We start from the raw sequence: 19,569 nt of genomic DNA on the forward strand, positions 1-19,569 counted from the left end.
TCCACGTCTGTTCTCTCTCTCTCTCTCTCTCTCTCTCTCTCTCTCTCTCTCTCTCTCTCTCTCTCTCTCTCTCTCTCTCTCTCTCTCTCTCTCTCTAAACTAAACACTTCAAAAATTATTGTGGGGCTACTTGGAGGGCTAAGTGAAAACTAACCACTCTGGAAAAGAACAACTTTTCTTCTAGGCTAAGTGAAAACTAGCCACTCTGGAAAAGAACAACTTTTCTTCTATAAGATCTGTATGATCTACAGGTCTCTGGAAGGAAGGGAAGGGGTGAGGGGTAAACTAAGTTGTGAAAGACAATTTCTCTTTCATATAAAGTTTACGGTAATATACAGCGCGCCCCCCAACGCGTCTCTTCTCTCTCTTCATCATACTCTGTTCTTTACCTTGCTATGCGTAACAATACTATTCTTGAACTGGCACCCCAGTGGGCCTTTTTTTTATTTTATTACGTTTTGTTGTCCTTGGCTGGTGCACCTCCTATATATATATATATATATATATATATATATATATATATATATATATATATATATATATATATATATATATATATATATATATATATTTATTTATTTATTTATTTATTTATTTATTATGTAAGAGGGTCAGTGGCCAAGTGAAACAAAAAAAAGGGGAAAAGAAATCCGACTGAGGTGCCAGTCCCAAAAAAAGATGTCAAGAGAATCATCGAAAATTAAAGTGTCTTGAAACCTCCCTCTTGAAAGAGTTCAAGTCATAGGAAGGAGGAAATACAGAAGCAGGCAGGGACTTTCAGAGTTTACTAGAGAAAGAGATAAATGACTGGGAGTACTGGTTAACTCTTGCACTGGAGAGGTGGAGAAAATAGGGGTAATCTTGTGCAGCGAGGCCATGGAAGGAGGGAAGATTATTAGTTTAGATTATTAGTAAAGGACAGACCGAGGATGTTCGATGTAGAAGAGGGGGACAACTGAATGTCATTGAAGAATAGAGGGATATTTATCTAGAAGGTTGTGTCGAGTAAATAGATGGAGGAATTGAATTTTTGGGGCATTGAACATATATATATATATATATATATATATATATATATATATATATATATATATATATATATATATATATATATATATATATATATATTTATTTATTTATTTATTTTTTATTTATTAGTGTATATTTGTAGAAGATTATCTTTCAAACATGTTTAGTTGGAAATGATGGCAAGTTCTGCATTATATATTTTCTTAAGGACTTTCTCTTTATTCCTTAACATTGTCCTATTCTCTTTCATGTGATATGTGATGACATCCTTATAGTGTGTCATTTCTGGTAAATCGCGATTTCGGGCCCATGACTCTTCTTCAATGGATGCAGTGGTTATGCTCTACTCTAAATGGTTGGGGAGAGAATGAGTAGCTGGTATTTAAGACCGTCTTCGGCTTCCCGCGCGTGGTGTCGTGGCTGCCGCTCTTCTCACGCTGGACAAGGCTTCCAAGATCTCTGATTGGATGTTGAAGCTCCGCTCATCTTTTTTGATGCACAGTGCTTCTAGGATGGCAAGGCGCTTGTCAGGGCAGACCGTGATGATTTGTGTTTTCTTCTTTTTCTTTTTATTATTCTTTTCTTTTTATTAGCCGTGTTCTTCTTCTTCCAGATGTTTTTTGCCTTGCTCAGCATGAAAACAGCGACACTGCAAGACAACCAATCACAAGCCAAGACATTGTACACGGGAGGCAGTGGGCGGTCTTACATACCTGCTGGACGTGATGTAGCAAAAAACGTCCAAGGCCGAAGATCTCTAGTACCTCTTCCTTTAACTTTGACCACAACGCCGACTAGATTCTTCCCTTAGGTGTGAAGGTGAGGAACAGGATGGATGCATCCCTTTGAGTTGGCACTTTTCACATGACTGACAATATTCCCTTTTATCAGTTTAAACTCCACTGGTAAAAGTGTTCAGCAAAATCTTATTTGGCGTTTCTGTAAGAAAAGTGACCAGATGTAAGAGATTCAGTTACTGGCAGAGAACATCATGTTACGATATTCAGCAGGGACAACTAAAAACAATGTACTGACCTTTTCAGGTCTATGGAACGAAAAACATTTTCGATATACGTAGTTTTCTATCCTGCCTATGGTAGTGAAAGTCGACTGATTCCTTGCCACTTTAATCCCCCTTAATATAACCTTTCCTCATTCCTCATTAAAAGTTGAATACAAAGTCTGTAACAAGTCAATTTGTTATGGAGAGGCGTTTAGAAGAATTACGGTAGACAATACAAAGGAAAGGACCCTTTTCATTCGGCTGCCACATGTCTGAAAAGCATTAAATGTAGAAGCTTAAGTTGGCTGGATTGGTCATAGGATGGGTGTCGAAGCTTGAGTAGTCATGGTCGTGAAGCATTAGGATTGAATGTCAGGAAAAATAGTTGATCTATTATCAGCTAGTAAGAGAAACCTATCACTTGTCAAGGAGTGTTCAGGTTGTTTGCGATTCAACACTCCTGACAAGCTCCATAATTAAGACACAAGAAAAATTTATTGATGCAGAAGTATCGATTATCGATTTTTACTCGGCGACATCAGTCTTCTGGCAAACAGCGTCAGTGTCTGGTCAGTGGCCTCTTCGCTTACCACGTCCACTCAGCCCCCTTGCAATTATACAACTGGACAAAGAAGGCAGTATTACTACTACTTGCTCCCTAGCGTGGATGAGTTGCATGACAAAGGACAAAGAGGTGAGACCGAAGAAGGGACGGGGGGAAGGGGTGACGCCCGCCTCGCTCTCACTCATACCAACTTTACCTCAGAGACTGGTATCTTTCAAAAATCACTGTGAGTAGACTACAAAGGCTGAATGGATAATGATTACTCTATAAGCAAAATGAACTCTTCAGCTATATATGTGTGACTCAACATGAGGGAACAAAAGGAATTAAGGAAATTTAATTATGGAAGGGGAGTAACTATGCTTGGAGTATTGACATAAATATATGAGAGACTAGCAGGTCCTTATCTCGCCTCAAGCATCTTCTGTCGTCGTCTCCCTTTCCCTGTTCTGTCTCTTTCTAATCTTCTTCCTCCCACTATTCTCTTTGTTAACAATTTGTGCAGCTCATAATAATAATAATAATAATAATAAAAATAATATATATATATATATATATATATATATATATATATATATATATATATATATATATATATATATATATATATATATATATATATATATATAAGCAGCTCAAACAAGTCTAAGCCATAAGAGAAGACAACAGTGCAAGAAGTAAATTTGAAAACACGTAAAAAAACAAATTACCTTGCATAAACTGTAAAGAAAAACGAAACCCTCGGTAGGATTTGTCACAAACAATGTAAAGAACACTCAAGTTTGCCTATTCAAAGGTAACTAAGGCTTGCCAGTGCCAGGTAGTAATATACTAACAGTTTGGATCAACGGCTGATTGTTTACCAAGACCACTTCACAACACTCACTCATTTGTCAACAATCACACTGACAGCACTATGCTGAGCGGCATGCAACCCTCTCACTTTGTTGAGACAGTGCTGGGTAGATGAAAAAAAAAAAAAAAAATCCTATACCTAGCCATTCTTGACTTCCAACAGCTCACCATAAGGCTAATCCTATTATAGTGATAGCACAAACCTCTCTACGTATAAGAGAGCTTGAAATATATCTATTTCTGGACAGTACATGGTGCAGCACCGACCTGCCACCAAGCTATATTTCCATAAACCTGAAGCACATAGACGAATCATGTCCTGTTGAATTGGGGAAGCTGAAACTGTCATTCCAAAATGCTCAAATTTAGTATTAACAAAATATTTATACAAGGTTTTCCAGGGGCGGAAAGTCGTGACAATACGAATATCCACCTAACCAAAGAGAAAGCGGCCCACGCTCCTTCATAACAGCACCCAGAGGTGGTGGAACAATTATTATGGTATGGGCAGCATCCCACTGCTTTCTGCCTCATCCTCGCATTTTCTCTTTACACACACACACACACACACACACACACACACACACACACACACACACACACACACACACACACACACACACACACACACACACACACACACACACACACACTGGTTCCCATATGAGCATAGACAGTCAGAAGGAGGCAGTAGACACCTGCCGAAACGATAATTACTCTTAGTGAGCCGTGATTTCTGAAGCACTGGATCACGTGTGCTGTGAAATTATCATAAACCTAGCTTGTGACCTCATTCAACGTTTCCCTTTGCATCTCTCAACTCAAAGGTGCAGTCACAGTCTGCCCTCTAAAGATTCTCTTCCTTCACACAAAACCACATGCACCTAATTACACGCACTCCCTTAACTCAAAATTCTGAATTGGTACACCAGCCTCAGAGTCCCTGTCTGGGGGAGGGGAGGGGGGGAGATGACAGCAAATGTCCCTAGGTCGGACTGCTCTTCTAGTATCGATCCAACGTATCTTTTTTATTAACTTCTGCAACATTCATGACCTTACATTTAATTTTCAATCTGTAGAACACCACCTCTCCTCTACTAAACCTCATCTTCTCACTGAAACAAAGATCTTTGAGGTAACTGACAGTAGCCCCTTTTCTGTTCCTTCCTACTTTATCTTCATTTTCAATCCAAAGCTGGATGTTGTGCCTAAGTGCGCAAAGACTTAACTTTCTCCATCATCTGGATATGACTACAAAGTCACTCTCAAACTAATCTTACTGTGCTGTATACTTCTCGCTTAACTCTGCCTATAAAAAAGTTTTTTGACCACTTAACTTCTAAAGTTCTTAACATTTTTGGAGATCTCCATTGTTGGAGACTTCAATGTTCACCACCAGCTTTGGCTTTCCTCTCCCTTCACTAACCATCCTAGTGAACTGGCCCTTAACTCTGGCTCAGGCTCGTCGGGTCTTAAAGAATGCATACTGAACGTCTTGGAAAGACTGTTTTCTCGATTACAGCTCAGACCTCATTTACACAAAGTGGAACAGAATCCGCAAGATTTCTGAGGAGTTTTCGCCTCCTACCGCTCCTATATTTGTCTCATGCTGGTGAGATGGTGGCGAGTGTTCCCAGGGAGGATTCCAATGCGCTTATGGCACACCATATGGAATCACGTGGAGTAAACTTTGCTTCCAATGGAGGTGAATCTTATAATGTCCCCTTTTTTTTATCTCGGTGCTAAAGATGGCTCTATCACAGTGCAATGATTCGTCACCGAGCCTTGATGATATCCCATATGCGTTTTTTATGCCATATGTCGGATAGTGTTTATTCCTTTTTATTAGACTATTCTAATTTTATTTTGAATGTCAGTGATTTTTCCTTTTGTAGTGTTGCTGTAATTATCCTCATACAAAAACCTGGAAAAGATCATCAGATGGTCACCAATTAGCGCCCAGTTTCCTTAACTTCTTGCATTTGTAAGTTGCTGGAATAGATGGCAAATGTCAGGCTTATAATTATAGTACATAGAAGGATGTAATTACCTGTCTCCTGTTCAGTATGGTTTCCGGAAAACGCGGTCTACGACCGATGCTGCATTGGCTTTGCAAACAAACACCATGTTACAGTATTATTTTTTTATTTAGAATAAGCGTATGACAGTTTTATGTCACAACATTTTACTTAGTCTGTTCGAATTTGGTCTCCATGGCTGGCTCTCTATTTTTATACAGCAGTTTTTATTTTATTTTTTTAATTATTTTTTAATATTTTATTATTATTATTTATTTATTTACTTACTTATTTTATATTATTATTTTTTTTTTTTACAGGCGTGAATTGATAGCGTTCTGTAAGAGGCTAGTCCACTTGAAGATAGCATGCTGGAAGGAAGTTCACTTAGTGCCACACTTTTCACTGCGATAGTAAACAGTGTCGTTGGTGTGGTTCCAGACGTGGCAGCCTATATGATGATGACTTGTCAATCTCTTTTTCTGTGGGGAGGATGCCATTGGCAATTATTAGGAATTCGCAGCGGGCTACAATTTGGGGATTTCGTTTCTTGGCCTCGAAGACTGGCTATACACATTTGCCGGCTTTGTGGTGTTAACCCAGATCCAGACCTATACCTCTATGATAGAAGAATCTCTTGTATGAAAGAAACTTAATTCCTGGGACTTATATTTGACAGTCCCGTGACTTTGGTGTCTCACTTTCGTTATATTAAGACAGCTTATATGAAAATGATGTCACTCCTTAGAGCTTACTGATGGATGCTGGTGTCCTTCCATTGGACTTACATTGCCAGTCCTTATTGTTGAGGTGTTGGTATCGAATTCAACGTCTTCCTTAATCAGTTTCTTATGTGGTAGTCTCCCGCGATTCACGTTCTCAACTATATATGTCACCTAATTTTTTTAAAACCTTTCATTTTCAAGGTTGCATCTGATATAGTGGCATTAAATTTACCTTCCCTTTCTGTATGTCCCTGCAGGTTTCCTAGAGGTGGTTACTGGCAGTTTCCACACATTTTTGTTTGCGGTTCTATTGTTCTTAATAAGAACTTTTATCGGATTTTGAGTCCTGTGCACTACTCTTGGAACACTATTCCACACATTATGACTCCATTCCTGTATATATGGATGGTACAAAATATGTAGCTAGAGTCTGATATGATATTATCTTCCCTTCATTCCATCTAGGTAGCCTCCCTGGTGTTGCTCCTGTTTTTACAGCCATTATTCTGCTATTATCCTAGCTTTAAGAAGTATTTTTTACCATTTCCGTCTTATCTTTCGCAGTTTTTCGCGCCTCTGGTTGTGTTCTTTCTGTTGTGAAAAATTTTAGTCCTTCCCTTCATCCTCTTGTTTTATCATTTCTTCAGTGGCTTTTATCTTTTACCATGTAGAGGATTCAACGTTGGGTTTTGCCTGGTTCCAGCACATGTTTGAGTTTCGGGGAATGCCAAGGCTAAAAAGGCAGTAATTCGGATTGTTCCTTTCATTCCCATTCCATTTCATGATTTTATACTCCAGTATAACGGTGTCAATTCTTGCTATTTAGCATGGCAAGTGGGAGGCTTTGGTTGCCGCAACTAAGTAAGGGAGATAACTTCTATTATTTTCCTTCCATGGACGTATGTCTATGTGCAGGAGCGCCACTCAGAGACTACACTGGCCCGTACTAGTAACACGTGTTTCACTCATGGTTACCTCATATCCCAGGAAACCTAATCATTTTGTGATGACTACTTGATTCCCCTTTTACAGTGTGGCACTTTCTGGTAGAGTGTGCCAGTGTGATGGGGATGAAGGAGCGATACCTTTTCCGTTGTCGCGATGTGGATGAGAATTTCCAAATGTCGTTGGTACTTGGAGAGACGGGTCTCTCCCTGGATCTCTCCCCAGGACATGAGGTCCTTATATTTGTGGAAAAGGATGCTCTTTTAAACAAATTATAGCTTCCTTTTTAAATATTTTTTTCTTTTAATTATTTTACCAATGATATAGTATTTGGGAGAACTTTATCCTTCCACTGGAAGAACTTGAAAGCAAGTGAGGAAGACACATAACGAACAACGCAGTGTCTTGGGGCCTGGGTCAATGGAATCAGTGTCTTGGGCACAACGAACAACTCCAGGTATCTAGGTCAGTGGGATCAGTACTTTAGGTACTAAATGAACAATGCCAGACGCATTGTTCTGGGTCAGGGGGATCAGTAACCTCTACCTTTAAGTTAGTAAGTACATTAAAATACTAATCCTCTGCATTTTTAGCATTGAGATTTTTACTGATTCATCCTATTTCCTTTTCTATATTCATAGTTGTAATGATTTCTAATATTTTTTTTTTTATTATACTGGAATTTTGCTTTGAATATCAATATTCTAGCCTGTAGTCTTTATTGCTTTGAAAGTTTTGTATCGGCTCCTTTTGACCGCAATGTTTAGCGCCAGAAATTAAACCAATCAATCAACCCATACTGAGTCTTTGGGATATTGGTGAAGCATTCGCTGTTACCTTAGACATATCAAAAGCTTTTGATAGTCTGGGACGGAGCTTTGATTTCTAACTACCCTCTTATGGCTTCTATTCTTCTCTCTGTAATTTCATCTCAAGTTTCCTTTCTGACAGTTCTATTGGTGCTGTGATAGACGGTCACCGTTCTCTTAGGTCTAATAACGGTGGTATTCCTCAGGGTTCTGTCCTGTTACCCACTCTTCCTATTATTAATCAATGATCTTCTCAACTTAACCCCTTGTCCTACCCACAACTACACTGATGATACCACCCTGCATTTCCACGTCTTTCCATAGATCAGCTCACGCAGGGAAGCCACATAATGCCAGACTTCTGATCTCTCTAAAATTTTTAATTGGGGCAGTCTTTTCCCCAAAATTGTTATTGTTATTTTCTATAATGATAGTAATAATAATGGCGATGATGATGATAATAATAATAATATGATAATAATAACAATAATAATAATAATAATAATAATAATAATAATAATAATAATGATAATAATAATAACAACAACACTAATTAGATCTAATTTTCAGTCTGTAAAACACTACCTCTCCTCTACCAAACCTCATGTTCTTTTCCTCACTGAAACACAGGCGTCTGAGGCAACTGAAAGTAGCCCCTTTTCTGTTCCCTCCTACTTTCTCTACCCTCATTTTCAATCCAAATATGGACGTTACGTTTATGTGCGCAATGATTTATCCTTGCATCTTGTCCACGTTCTTGACTCTTCCGAGTTTTCCACCTTCTGGCTACGACTACAGAATCACTCTCAAACTAAATTTATCTGTGCTGTATACCTCTCACCTAATTCCTCTCACTATAAGAAATTCTTTGACTACTTAACTTACAAAATGAAGCACTTTGACTCTCTTCCCTTTATCGGAGATTTCCATTCTTGTGGACTTTAATGTTCACCGTCAGCTTTGGCCTTCCTCTCCCTTCACTGACGATCCTGGTGAACTATCCTTCAACTCTGCTATCATCCACGACCTAGAGCAACTGATGCAACACCCTACTCGTATTCCTGCTCGTCTTGGAGATACGCCCAACATTCTTGAACTTTCCCTAACCTCTAATCCATCTGCTTATGTTGTTACCTTCTCTTCTCCATTGAGCTCCTCTGATCACAATCTCATATCTATATATTGTCATATCTGTATATTATCCATCCTCAGGATCCCCATAAGTGGAGGTGCCCCTGGGGTTTTGCCTCTGTTAGTTGGGGAGACCTGAGGAAGTATTTTGCTGATTTTCCTTGGAATGACTACTTTTTCCGTTAAAGAGACCCGTCCTTGTGTGCCGAGCGTATAACAGAGATGATAGTGACTGGCATGGAGACGTACATTCTCACTCTTTTTCTCGACCTAACCTTCCAAATATTGGTTAACACGACCTGTTCTTGTGTTATACATGATAAAGGTGGGCCACAAAAGGCACTTGAGCCTTCCATCACCAGAATCTCATGCACTTCATATTTCTGCCCAGAACCATGCCAAGTCTATTCTCCAACTAGCCAAAAACTCCTTCATTAATAGAAAGTGTCAAAATCTTTCAAGATCTAACTCCCCTCATAACTTCTGGGATCTAGCCAAAAACATCTCCAATAACTTTGCTTCTTCTTTCCTTCCTTTATTTCAACCAGATGGCACCACTGCTATCAAATTTATCTCTAAAGCTGAACTCTTCGCTCAAACCTTTGCTAAAAACTCTACCTTGGACAATTCAGGATTTATTTCTTCTCCCTCTCCTCCACCCTCTGACTACTTCATGCTACCTATTAAAATTCTTCGCAATGATCTTTTCCATGTCCTCGCTGGCCTAAATCCTTGGAAGGCTTATTGACCTGATGGGGTCCCTCCTATTGTTCTCCGAAACTGCACCTTTTGTGCTTGCTCATTGATTCTTAAACATAGTGTTCACTTCACAACCTTCTACCTAATCGCCAGTATGGGTTACGCCAAGACCGCTTTACTGGTGATCCGGCTTTCCTTACTGAGTCTTGGTGTTCCAATGTGGTTTTGAATGATCAATTACCTCTGGACATTGTTCATTAGTTTCTTACCTTTATGTAGTAGATCACTCGTGGTGAGTTTTTTGTGGTTTTCAGGTGAACGTCAAAGGTGAACGTATAAAAATATGTATATTTACATATATGTACAGAGTTCTGGAGAAGGGTGTGGCGCGTACGGAACAACGGATGTCCTCTGCGTGGTACAGCGTTACACCTTGGCAAGAGACTGCCGGAGCCAGAAAAAGGGACGCTTAGCGCCTTCAAAAAGTGCTGGCAGTAGAAATATGGGTAGGTTAACCGCACTCACAGTACATGAATATATTCATAATTATAACTCTCTAATTACATAAATAAGGCAAGGGAAAAGCTACTTATAGCTAAGAATTAATACATGTCAAAATACATTAGGAAGAGATTAACTATGGAGAATACTTAGATACTATAATGAAGGTGCTACCGATTAGTTATCGATGGCAATAAAGAACTATGGAAAGTTCCATGGTGTGTGTGTGTGTGTGTGTGTGTGTGTGTGTGTGTGACGTAGGGTGACATGATCATATCCGCCCCACCCTTATCCGCCAACACCCACTATCTACACTTATGCATATATGTACACATACACTTATATTGCTAATTAGGCAAGGCATTATAAATACAATACATATTATTATTAATTATGTGACACCGTTACATTGCTCTTGGTCTCTTTTACAGATTTTGGTGAAACTTGCTGTTGCCGTGGACATATCAAAAGCTTTTGATAGAGTCTGGCATAAAGGTTTGATTTCCAAACTACCCTCCTATGGCTTCTATCCTTCTCTCTGTAACTTCATCTCAAGTTTCCTTTCTGACCGTTCTATTGCTGCTGTGGAAGACAATCATTGTTCTTCTCCTAAATATATTATAAGTGGTGTTCCTCAGGGTTCTGTCTTGTCACCCACTCTCTTTCTATTATTCATCAATGATCTTCTAAACCAAACTTCTTGCCCTATCCATTCCTACGCTGATGATACCACTGCAATTTTCCACGTCTTATCATAGACGTCCAACCCTTCAGGAAGTAAACAGTTCACGCAGGGAAGCCACAAAACCCCTGACTTCTGATCTCTGATCTAAAAATTCTGATCTAAAATTTCTGATTTCGGGGAGAGAAAAATTGGTATTGTTCAGTGCCTCAAAAACTCAATTCCTCCATCTATCAACTCGACACAACCTTCCAGACAAATATTCCCTGTTCTTCAGTGACACTCAACTGGCCCTCTCTTCTATACTTAACATCCTTGGTCTGTTCTTTTCTTATAATCTAAACTGGAAACTTCACATTTCATATGTAGCTAAAACAGCTTCTGTGAAGCTAGGCGTTCTGAGACGTCTCCGCCAGTTTTTCTCACTCCCCCAGCTGCTAACCCTGTAGAAGGCCCTTATCTGTCCATGTATGGAGTATGCTTATTATGTCTGGGGTGTTCCACTCATATCGCTCTTTTAGACAGGGTGGAATCAAAAGCTTTTCATCTCATCAACTCCTCTCCTCTAAATGACTGTCTTCAGCCTCTTTCTCATCGCTGCAGTGTTGTATCTCTTGCTATCTTCTACCGCTATTCTCTTGCTAACTGTTCTTCTGATGTTGGTAACTGCATGCCTTCCTACGTTGCAGCACAAGACTTTCCTCTTTCTTCCACCCCTATTCTGTCCACCTCCTTAATGCAAGAGATAACCACTCTTCTGAATCATTCATCCCTTTCTCTGGTAAACTCATGAACTCCTTGCTTGCTACTATATTTCCACCTTCCTATGACTTGAACTCTTTCAAGAGGGAGGTTTCAAGACACTTATCCTTCAATTTTTTACCACTGCCTCGAACCCTATCCGGGGACTGGCATCTCAGTTTTTTTTTTTTTTTTTTTTTTTTTTTTTGTCCTTAGCCGGTCTCCCTCCTACATAAAAAAAATCAGTTATTATTATTATTATTATTATTATTATTGTTATTATTATTATTATTATTATTATTATTATTATTATTATTATTATTATTATTTTTATTATTATTTTATTATTATTATTATTATTATTATTATTATTATTATTATTATTATTATTATTATTATTATTATTATCACTAAGTTATATTACGTCTCCCTTTTAGCATATTTCCAGCTATAGAGCTGCTTACTAAATACAACGTAAATTATTATCTTATTACTATAGTTTCACACACACACACACACACACACACACACACACACACACACACACACACACACACACACACACACACACACACACATACAGACTTCATGGCGTTTTAGTCTCCATCGTGAAAGCCTCATTGTGAGAGAAATACCGAAACTTTGCGTTCATCTCCTCTTGCTTCCCTCTCTGACTTGCTGGACAAAACTCAGGCGTGATCTTGAAGAGAGTCAGGAACATTCCCTTGTTAGCTATCATTACATAAACGGCGCCGCCGATAACGCAGACGAGAGGGCAGCAGCACACCAACCAGCCGAGCAGCTGTATGGCGTCCGGGAACACGTAGCCTTCCCAGGAGGCTGGGACGATGTCAGTGAAGGAGATCGCCGTGATGAGCTGACGGAATGGAAACAGTATATATATATATATATATATATATATATATATATATATATATATATATATATATATATATATATATATATATATATATATATATATATATATATATATATATATATATATATATATGAGAAAGGGAGAGAGAGAGAGAGAAAGAGAGAGAGAGAGAGAGAGAGAGAGAGAGAGAGAGAGAGAGAGAGAGAGAGAGAGAGACTTTAAAGAAATTTATTCCTGGAGCCATTATCTTTGCCTCTATGTTATCTTCACCATAATGAAATTCATACTAATAATAACACTGATTCTAATAATACCAGTAGTAGTAGTAGTAGTAGTAGTAGTAGTAGTAGTAGTAGTAGTAGTAGTAGTAGTAGTAATAATAATAATAATAATAATAATAATAATAATAATAATAATAATAATAATTATTATTATTATTATTATTATTATTATTATTATTATATTATCATTATTATCAATTGACCGGCCAGCGTCCCAATACAAGTATGTGACGTCCACATTAGTGAGGACCCCACACTTGGCATTGCGGGCACAACAACTATAAGGAGCAGCAAAACTATGTAATCTAGCACAGTGCTCTCGAAATGAAGCACACACTACTGTTCATAGCGACGAGGAAGTCACTGAAAATATCGTATGATGAAAAACAAGATAGTGATGTGCTTCGGTAATGGACTAAGGTGATGGGTTGGAGTTCCCTTCCACTCCGTATCGCGCTATCCCTCAGAGCTGATATCTGGGTCCAGACATCAAGTTAAAATAGAGGGACGTAGAGAGCTATACCCTCCCTCCAGCGGAAGCGCCTTAATGAATCCCCTGGCATCATTAGTATCACTAAGATCATTAATAAAATACACTTTCTACATATTCCCGAATTCCTTAGTGATAATTGTGGTATAAGGACAATGTATCCATCAAACAGCAGGGTCATTATCATTAGGATTTTTTCTGCTCCCTAATCATTATTATTATTTATTACTTATGAGGCATGATGCGCTTAGCAAGGCATAAGTTTTTACAAGGATTCTGTATACTAGGAGGACGGTCCACTCAATGTTAAAATTTTGCTCTTCCCGCGACGGTGGCGCCTCCAGGAGCCAGAGGGTAACATTACTCTCGCTCGCATAAATTTACCATTACGCACACCGTTTGAGCAATTTTTATTTATTTATTTATATTAATTTATTTATCTATTTATTTATTTACTTTTTTTTTTTTATTATTATTATTTTTTTATTTTAATTTTTTTTTTTGTTACTTACACTATTCAAGATTTGGCTACAGAAATAATAAGTTTATGCATTATATTTAAGTTTCATAGAACTGAGTGTAAGTACCTTTAGTAACCAAAGCTGTAGGTACCATGTCACCCTATATAATATATCTACATGCCCTTGTCATAGGAAAAATTCCACAACACCCACTCTAGCATGTTGTGCCACATTTTGTGGGAAAGCCACTAATGGTAATGTTAGCAAGGACTCTATACTTGGATAAACGGAGTATCCTTGATATTAGGAATCTTCCGAGTTTTCCACCATCTGGCTACGACTACGGAGTCATTTTCAAACTAAATTTATCTGTGCTGTATACCTAATTCCTCTGACTATTAGAAATTCTTTGGCTACTTAACTTACAAAGTGGAGCACATTCTCATTCTCTTCCCTTTATCGGAGATCTCTCTTCTTGGAGACCTCAATGTTCACCAACAGCTTTGGCTTTCCTCTCCCTCCGCTGACCATCCTGGTGAACTAGCCAACTCTTCTTGTGACTCCTGTTTTTTTTTTTTTTCACTCTCCTTCACCTCTTAATCTTGCCTCTACCTTCACTACTACTCGGTCTACTTTCAACTTCCCTGTTCTCTCTGTTGCAAAACCAAGTCTTTCTGTGCCTTCTCACATCAACGCAAACAAAAACACAAGTTACCAAGCAGCGACAACACTGCGCCCTCAGCACACTCGACGAGCCCACTAGATGCCGTAACATCTTAGTGCATTGTTACGGCACCGCCAGATAACACATCCTTGTTGAATTAAACTCAATTGTGGGCCACAAAGCGGAACTAACTGTCTAGCCCTTCCACTGTTTCTCACGGGAGGACACCCTGCTTCTTCCGCCGGGCCGTCACTGCCCGCACCTTCACTCATCCTTGCCCGCTCCCGGCTTCTCAGTCTCCGTGTCACACGCAAAAAATTAATAAATTAAAAATGCCACTCCCTCTGTGAAATTAAGAGACTCCACCTACACGCTCTTACTTAAACAAAACAGTACTTCCCTGGTGTGACACAGCAAAGCTTGTCTCCATGTCTGGCACAACGATACCACTGTTGCACTCAATTGCTCCCGCCGACCATTCGATGACACAGAAATCCCCACAACGAGCTGACGGCAGCCCCTTTCCAGCAAGCAACACACCCCGCACACGGAGCAGAAACTCCCGCACTTGGTCATCCCAAAACGACAGTCTCCGGTTCTAAATTAAGCCTGGCCAAAGTGCAACTGGGCTAACTCAATGGGTCCCAGCAACTGGTCTCACGTGCAGTCAACTCTCATGAGACCCAATTCCTTGTCTTCTCGAGAAGGACAAACACCCAAGCGCCTATATAAGAGATTAAGGGCAGGTGAAGAAGTTTTAAGGTCACAATATAATGAATTAGAACAGTGAGGAAGTTAACGAGGAAAGCTAAGGGCAATTATGAATTGAAGGTAGCCAGCCAGGCGAAGACGGGCCCCAAGGGATTTTATCAGATATACTCGTACAGGACGAAGAATAAGGATACTATAGGTCCATTAAAGGCAGAAGATGGGGAGCTGGTTAGTTCTGGGGAGGAGATAAGTAAAATTCTGAATGAATATTTTTAACTGTTTTCACCCAGAAAAAAAAAAAAAAACGTGCAGGATATGCCAGATAGTGAACAGATGTTTAGAGCAGATGAGAATGAGAAGCTGACAGATATTTCTATAACTAGGGAGATAGTGAAACAGATAGATAGGCTAAAAAAGTTCAAGACAACAGGACCAGATGAAATATATCCCAGAGCACTTAAGGAATGCAGAGGTTATTAGTGAGCCGTTAGTTTCTGTTTTTAGGAAATCCCTTGAGTCAGGTGAGGTACCAGTAATGTGGAGGCAGGCTAATGTAGTACCCACCTTTAAGAAAGGTGATAAAACTTTAGTGTCTAATTATAGACCTGTCAGCTTTACTTCAGTTGTAGGTAAAATATTAGAGTCAATAATAGCGAGGAACATTAGGGAACATTTAGACAAACATAACTTGATAAATCAGTCACAGCATGGCTTCACGAAGGGGAAGTCTTGCCTGACATACTTGTTAAGTTTTTACAGTAAAGTGTACAAGGCAGTAGATAATGGTGATAGTTATGATATCTTATATCTGGACTTTAGTAAAGCATTTGACAAGGTACCCCATCAAAGGCTCTTGAGAAAGGTTAGGGCACACGGGATAGATGGGAAGGCTGGATAGGGTCATGGCTTAGCGACAGGCGACAAAGAGTTATAATAAACGGGTCGAAATCCGAGTGGGGTCATGCAATTAGTGGGGTGCCACAGGGATCAGTATCAGGGTCATTGTTATTTCTAATACTCGTATATATCAATGACCTGGATAGTGGAATTAGTAGTGATGTTAGTAAATTCGCGGATGACACAAAGATAGGTAGATTAATTAGATCAGAATCGGATGCCATCGCCTTGCAGGCAGATTTAGATATGATGAATGAATGGACGGAAAGATGGCAAATTCAATTTAATATCAATAAATGCAAAGTATTTAGCGTAGTTCTTATGTTCTTATTTTCCACACAATAGGTACACATTAAACAACCAAACTCTGGTAGGTACAGGGTACGAGAAAGATTTAGGAGTTATAGTTAGCTCTGAACTCCGTCTAGGAAAACAATGCATAGAGGCCAGAAACAGGGCAAATAGGGTACTAGGATTAATTTTTAGGAATGTTAAAAGTAGAAGGCCGGAAGTAATATTAAAGTTATACTTGGCGCTGGTCAGAACTCATCTAGACTACGCTATGCAGTTCTGGTCCCTACATTACAGGAAAGCTATAGGTCTATTAGAATCAGTACAGAGGAGAATGACTAAAAGGATACAGGGGATGAGGAGTATTCCTTACGAGGCGAGATTGAAGCTGTTAAATTTACATTCTTTAGAGAGACGTAGGTTAAGAGGGGACCTGATAGAAGTCTTCAAGTGGTATAAGGGTTATAACAAGGGGGATGTAAGCAAAATTCTTAGGATCAGCAATCAGGGTAGAACAAGAAAATAACGGGTTCAAGCTTGAAAAATTTAGGTTTAGGAAAGAGCTAGGAAGAAATTGGTTCTCAAATAGAGTGGTAGATGAGTGGAACGAATTCAGTAATCATGTTGTTAGTGCTAAGACATTAGGGAGCTTTAAGAGAAGATTAGACAAGTTTATGGGTGGGGATGATAGGTGGAAATAGGTGGATACAGGGACTGCCACGTGTAAGCCTGGTGGCTTCTTGCAGCTTCCCTTATTTCTTATGTTCTTATGTTCTTATGTCACATACTCTGCTATTCGGACCCAGCACCTGACACTTACGAACAACTTGGCCACAAGAAGGCCCCAACAACACTGCGGATGCCTCCCGAGCGACAAGCAAGAACTCGCCGGCAGCCTTACTTAACTCTGCCACCCGAAATCGCGCCGTGACACCAATGTCAGCCACAATACTCACAAGTGTCACAGAAATGAGAAATCGGTCTAACAATATCTTTCATTATCCCCATGCCAGGAAAAAGCAAAACCGGCCATAACAGGGAGGAGAGGGCCCCAGACAAGAGATAATCAGGCTCTCCCGCCTGACCAACGAGGCAACATTCAACAAACGTGACTACACCCGAACACCAAAAACCGTTACAAGCGCTTCCTAGTCATCCTGACTCCAAATCGCCCAAACACCTGGTCTCCACGTGCTATCTGCATTCATGTCTCCCTGACTACGGATGGCATAACAAATCGGAGGATCAAACCTCTGTCCTTATCTCTTCTTCAGCTATTCAGGATATTGTTACTCACTGATAACTCTGCCCGACCCTCTACTTCCTTGTTGTCCTCTCCTGCCTTGGCAAGAAACGTCTTTGAGAGACAGAACCCTTCTCGGGTGCGCTGGCAACTGTATATTCAGCTAACTAGAGGGGTGGCGAGCCAACACCCACCATATCTGGTCCCAGCAGGGTAGCAGAGCTGTATCGGATGTCACCATCCGCATCCTCGGAACATTCGCATAGTTTTTATCATCTGCATCCGCATCTGCACCACACATAGAGTATGCGGCAGGTACATTTTATACATTACAGACTACAGAGCTTGCAAAGTTGAAGAAAATTAATTAATGCATGTTTACTTAATTATCTTCTAAAATTACACCTTTCATTCATTTCCATTCATATTTACACAACCTTGTGTGTCAAGACTTGGGAAGCGCAGAAGGAGGGAAAAAAATTACATAGTGATTATGTTTATATCATGTAACTATGTGAAAGTATATATTTGTAATACTGAATTAAATGTGAAAATTCCCACTTGTATCACGCACAATATCATTGCGTTATTGGTTTGTGTCGTGACTTGAATATAAATTGTAAAATTATATTAAGGTTAATATATTAGTTATTTAAATAAATAAAAGTGACGAAAACACCACAAAAGGCGAATAGCTTTTGTTCTAGCTTGGCGAGGAGGCAGCGAGTCCGCCTGCCTGCTCGACGTAGCTGTCACCAATTCGTTGGTTAGAATTGCTTCTAAATATGTACATAGACATCCGCATCAGCGGATCTCTCAATTCTGACATCCGCTTGGCGATTCCTTGGTGAATTCCTAACTGACGTTTGCCTGAGAAATACAATGTCCATGAAGAACAAATGAACTTACATAAGATAGGTTGCTACAGGAAGTTTAGAAGAGTACGAGAAGGAAAGGAGCAACAGAAAAGTATGTAAGAGTGATCCAGGACATGTACGAAAATTCAAGGACGAGGTGAGGAATAGTGTGGGAACAACGGAGGAATAATTATCAGTGAGAGTTGGTCTCCATCAGGGGTCTTTTCTGAGCCTGTTCAGCCTCCTCATGGATGAAATTGTTGAAAATATTAAGGAGGCATCGGGGACCATGCTGTTTACGGATGACATTGTTTTGGTGGATGAAAGTAGGGATGGCGTAGAGAGAAAGCTGGAATGCTGGAGAAGTGCAGTGGAGAAAAGAAGTTTAAGGGTTAGCAGGGAGAAGAATGAGTATCTTTGCTTTAATGGACAACGGATGAATGAACTATGGATGCTGGATAGAAAGTTAAAGTGTGTCAAAGAGTTCAGATATTCGGCGGACGGCAACCTGGATGTAAAGGTTAACCAACGAATCCAGTCTGGCTGGAAACATTGGCAGAGAATAACTGTAGTGTTCTGTGACTTCAAAATTAGCGCCATAGTCAAAGGTAAAGTTTTCAGGTCGGTGGTGAGGCCAGTAGTAACATGCTTCCGATTCGTGGCTAATAAAGAAATCACAGAAAGATAGAGTGGAGGCTACTGAGATGAGAATGTTAATGTGGATGCTTGGTGTGACAAAGAAGGAAAAAGTGAGAAATTATTTAGTAAAGGGAAAAGCCAAAGTAACGGAAGTGTAACGGTGTCACATAATTAATAATAATATGTATTGTATTTATAATGTCTTGCCTGATTAGCAATATAAGTGCATGTATACATATATGCATAAGTGTAAATAGTGGGTTGTTGGCGCATAAGGGTGGGGCGGATATGATCACGCCACCCTACGTCACACACACACCATGGAACTTTCCATACTCCTTTTATTGCCATCGATAAGTAATCGGTAGCACCTACATTACAATATCTAAGTATTCTCCATAGTTAATCTCTCCCTAATGTATTTTGGCATGTATTACTCTTAGCTATAAGTA

The 19,569-nt window shown here is 39.5% G+C and overlaps 1 protein-coding gene across 7 annotated transcripts in view; it reads right to left on the minus strand.

The window, feature by feature from the left end:
- LOC135109055 (sodium- and chloride-dependent glycine transporter 1-like) overlaps positions 1-19,569 on the minus strand; it is a 158,076-nt gene that overhangs the window by 11,843 nt on the left and 126,664 nt on the right. For 5 of the 7 annotated variants that reach the window (XM_064020059.1, XM_064020063.1, XM_064020062.1 and 2 more), the window contains 2 exons: positions 12,339-12,580; positions 10,049-10,223 (listed from right to left, as the gene is read on the minus strand). The exons of 1 other annotated variant lie outside the window; for it this stretch is intronic. In XM_064020059.1, the coding sequence (XP_063876129.1) occupies positions 10,049-10,223; positions 12,339-12,580 (417 nt within the window). Of the gene's footprint in view, positions 1-10,048; positions 10,224-12,338; positions 12,581-19,569 lie in introns of those variants that run through there. One more of the 7 variants, XM_064020065.1, reaches the window with a different exon arrangement.

This window comes from Scylla paramamosain, chromosome 18, assembly GCF_035594125.1.
Source record: "Scylla paramamosain isolate STU-SP2022 chromosome 18, ASM3559412v1, whole genome shotgun sequence".
Classification (NCBI taxonomy): Eukaryota; Metazoa; Arthropoda; class Malacostraca; order Decapoda; family Portunidae; genus Scylla; species Scylla paramamosain.